This window comes from Malus sylvestris, chromosome 17, assembly GCF_916048215.2.
Source record: "Malus sylvestris chromosome 17, drMalSylv7.2, whole genome shotgun sequence".
In the NCBI taxonomy this organism is placed as follows: Eukaryota; Viridiplantae; Streptophyta; class Magnoliopsida; order Rosales; family Rosaceae; genus Malus; species Malus sylvestris.
The window spans coordinates 22245277-22249497 of NC_062276.1; the positions used below are offsets into that span (position 1 = coordinate 22245277).

General features: G+C 37.4%; 1 protein-coding gene across 2 annotated transcripts; it reads left to right on the forward strand.

The window, feature by feature from the left end:
- The first annotated feature begins 409 nt into the window (after positions 1 to 409).
- On the forward strand, positions 410 to 4221 carry LOC126612368 (nuclear pore complex protein NUP35-like). Of its 2 annotated transcripts, none has more exons than XM_050280770.1 (4): positions 410 to 740; positions 1044 to 1688; positions 2949 to 3060; positions 3758 to 4221. In XM_050280770.1, the coding sequence occupies exons 2-4, from the start codon at positions 1117 to 1119 to the stop codon at positions 4064 to 4066; spliced, it is 993 nt and encodes a 330-aa protein (XP_050136727.1). In that variant the 5' UTR covers positions 410 to 740; positions 1044 to 1116; the 3' UTR covers positions 4067 to 4221. The 2 variants fall into 2 exon arrangements, with proteins under 2 accessions (XP_050136727.1, XP_050136728.1); XM_050280771.1 differs by having other exon boundaries at positions 411 to 740; positions 1090 to 1688.

The window sequence follows — 4221 nt, forward strand, 5'->3', positions numbered from 1 at the left end:
TTTTTTTTTTAGAAAAATAGTTACTCCATCATGAAATCCTTTGCAACGATGATTTTACCAAAACAAAAAAAATAAAGATAGAAATGAAAATGCAGAAGACAAGGGGAGTTCACCTCTTTGTAAATTGAGAGATGGGTCTGAAGAGAAAGTTTGTAGATATGCGTCTGAAGAGAAAGTGAGACAGCCCTAAGTTTTTGATGGGTTAACATGTAGGGCAATTTTGGAATTTTAGAAATAAATGAGGGTATAATGAGTAAAAAAGGTTCATTCCGAATCCTAATAACTCAGTGTTTCAAATACCACCAAATTATAAAAAGTCATATTCCTCCAAATTTTGGAGTTGGATATATTGGTCCCATCAAAATTTTGATTCTTTATCTGGTAATCCTATCCCGTAATCAGAATTCTTTTTTTTTTTTCTCATTACCGTTACATAAACATGTCTAACCAAAAGTTTCAAAAATCAATTGAGGGCTAAAATTTGAGGAGCGGGACGAGGATAGAATCGTCATTTGGAATAAAGTACGACGAGCGTCCAAGCATGACCAATTTGAATTTCTCGATGGCGAGGGTTTAGGGTTTCAAATTCGCTTCCATTCGAATTTCGAGCAGCTCTGCATTCTCAGACACTCTCGCTCTTCAGTCTTTTGGGGGAGGGGAAACTCAATTAATCCCCTCCTACTTGGCTACTTCAAGTCCCTGATCGGAGATCTCAGGCGCCTCTTTCCCCCAATTCTCAGGTACTCTCTCTCCCTCTCTCTAAGCTCTGGACTTAGATTACTGCACATATGTGGGTTTAACTTCGTCGATTTCATCTTTTGTTTTGGGTAATTACATTAAGTTCCCTTGGCTTCTCAGCAACAAATGGAGAAAACCCGAATCCAGTTTTTCAAAATTTTCGATCGAATTTGATGAATTTAGAGCTAGGTTGGTTTTAATTAAGTAAATAATACATTTCCCCCTTTTTATTTATAGTTCAATGTTTGATCTTTCATATTTCTGGTTTATCTTATGTTGTCCTTTGCTTGCTGAGAAAATTGCAGAGAAGGAAAACAAATAATAATTGGGAATTTCTTATGGATTTTTCAGAGGTTGGTTCTTAAAGATAGAAATAGGATGAGCACCACAGTACATAGAACTCCCAAATCCAGTAAGCAGTCATTGTTTTTCCAAGATGTAGCTTCACCTGTATCGTCCAGGAGAGGAAGAAATTCAACCCCAGGCCAGGCAGCTGCGGTCTCTGCTCTATGGCGCGAGAGTGGTGGGGGATCGGACCTTCCACCACCTCCGCTTTACACATTGGAAGACCGGTCGGACTTCTCCCCTGAATCTGGAATTCCAGATTACCCATTATCCCCAGAAATCAAGTCGGATTCTAGAACTCCGGTGCATAGTTTTGGCCGTGATTCCTCGACTCTGGTGAAGGGAAAATCAGAGGCAAGCACTTCATATGCTCTATCAAATGGACAGCATGGCCAACAGGGTTCAGCGAGTATGAGTTGGTGGTCGCCCTCGAAGAGTGGTGGTGAGCAAGAAGAGAAGGGAAAGAGTTCACCAGTGGAGGGTGTTGTTCAGCCCCTTGCTCTGATCACTCTTCCACCTCCAAGGGAAGTTGCAAGGCCAGAGATGCAAAGGAATACCTTGCCTACAGGGAACATCAACGAAGAAGAATGGGTTACTGTTTACGGGTAATTCTTTAACCTTACTTTTGTGACTGTTCTTGGGCATACATAGATGCATTCATCTTTTGTTCATATAATACTCGGCTAAAGTCTTCCTGTGGCAATTACCTTATCCACAACATCCATTTGCTTGTATTGTCTGTTGATTTGCATATTACTAATTGAGATGCCTATTTCTGCCTAAAAGTGATACAGAAATCATTGAGGAAAAACCACGTGTGATGCTTTCAATGATATTTTCTTATGTTTATGTACTGTACCTTTTTTGATCAACTATGTACTTGTTAGTTGTTACTCCTGTTAATGCCATTTGGTTATGTATCATCATATTCTAGTAGTTTATCTTATTGACTTCAGCTGTTGCCATTATGAGTTGAGGAGGAAATGATTTCCATGTGGTTGTTGTGCCAAGGAAAGAGTTTTCTTTTAAAAAAATTATCGTGGTTTCCCAGTTATTAGAGGTTCCTGATATGCATGAATCAAATATCCCACTACAAAGCATTTTAAACTTGAAATGGTCAGTGATCGTTTGGATGTATTCCTGGTCAAATGTGATTGTAAGTTTGAAATATTATGAGAAATTCCAGATATTTGTCATAATGAAGTATTCTGCATTGATAAATGTCTTTCTTAGCTACTTACTGGTGAACAAGTTGTGTGTCAAACCACAAACCCTTTCCCAAGTCTCTGCTCCTCTTAGCTACTTCATTACTTAGAATTTATGGACTTTGAACAATAAAAAAGGGAGATCTTGTTTGGTAATCAACTGTTAGAACTTAGGGGTAAGACACAACTTAGTAAAAGAATCTCATTCTTTGGTAGCATGTTCTATCATTCATAGAACTAGATATCCCTAAAGGAAACTCAAAAAAGGGTCAACTAGTTAACAGTAAAATGTTGTGTAAATTATTGGATATAATGGTGTTTGATATTTTCTATGCATGTCTGTTGAATAGAAGTTAATTTTTTTTGAATTGCTATAGTGAGCTTCTAGTTCAAAGGACCATGGAAATGTTTTATTATGTACTCTAAAGAAAAATGTTGGGAACACGTAGAACACTTTATTGTATTGTTTTATCACATAGCTCTCTCCAACTTTTTAGGTTAGTCGTTCAACTGATTGAAGCTTATTTGGTTGTACTTGGTCAAGTCTTCAATCTCTAAAGTTATGGCTTGCTTGTCTAACTAATTGAGTAATTACAATGTAATTTTTGCTCAGCTATCCACATTATAGGCATCTGATGGTGTTCTTATTTTTTCTTCCAGATTCTCTCCAGCTGATACAAATTTAGTCTTACGAGAGTTTGAAAAATGTGGAGTGATTTTGAAACATGTTCCTGGTCCAAGAGATGCCAACTGGATGCACATTCTATATCAGGTTCTTTTTTCTCCATTATTTTGAGTTTGATGAATCAAATTTCTTATATCAAGCATTGATCTTCTCTTCATTTCTTCACCTCTTTGAACTGGTAATGTTACCATGAATTCATCAATTGGAGAGTTTGCGAGTCAAACTCATTGACTCTCTATAAGAAATGCCCTTGAAATTGGGATTAAAACTAACCAAGACTTTGATATAAATTAAAAATTTTGAGCAGCTGGAAATAGCTGAGTTTGTTTTTATGACTTATCTCTCGTTATGTGTTATGAAAGATGTTTTACTTGTAAAATGTATGGATTTGTCTCTGTCAAATATAATAATGGCATTGTGCATCACTTCTGCTTAAAGTTGGGCTTTATTATTGGTGGGATGCTGCAATGTATGTCAAAAGTAAGATCACTTATTGGCCTTCGTTGCAGACATAGCCTCATGGAGGCATAATATTGATTAAGATTATCAGTAATACTTATGTTTAAGGAAGTAATCACAGGATCACATTATAATTATTTGCTACTGCTGTTGGCTTATGGCATGGAAGGAATTTGTAACACCATTATGTGTGCGCCGTGCGTATATGAGGGAAAATGGATGTAGACCATCTTTCTACTCTCCATTTGCTCAGTTTGGCTAGGTATCCTACAAGAATGCAATTGCTATTGAAAATTGTTAACCATTCACTTTGCTGGTGGTGCAGAGTTACTCTGATGCTCAGAAGGCTCTCAGCAAGAATGGGATGCAAATTAACGGGGCACTAATTATAGGCGTGAAGCCACTGGATCCAATGCAACGCCATGCATTAAATGAAAGGGTCAACAATCAGGGTTTCATGACATTTCCCCCTCAACCGTCCATGAAACATGCAGAGGTGAATGCTTCAAGAGCCCCCCCTCATCCTTACTATCTTCAAAACGGTAATACCAGCACGCAGAAATCTGGAGGTGCCATTGCTTCCCCAGCAAAGTCATTGGTGTCCAAAGTCATGGATTTAATGTTTGGTATGTAGAATTTTGTGGTAAGAAAATGTAATTGTTGGTTAAATTTTTCAGTTAAAACGTGAAAGAGTCGTATCGCTAAATCCTTTTTTTTACGCCAGCATTTTGAGGGAAAATATACTTTGTGATTTAAGGTTGATGTATTAACAAGTGGTTTAACTTGTTA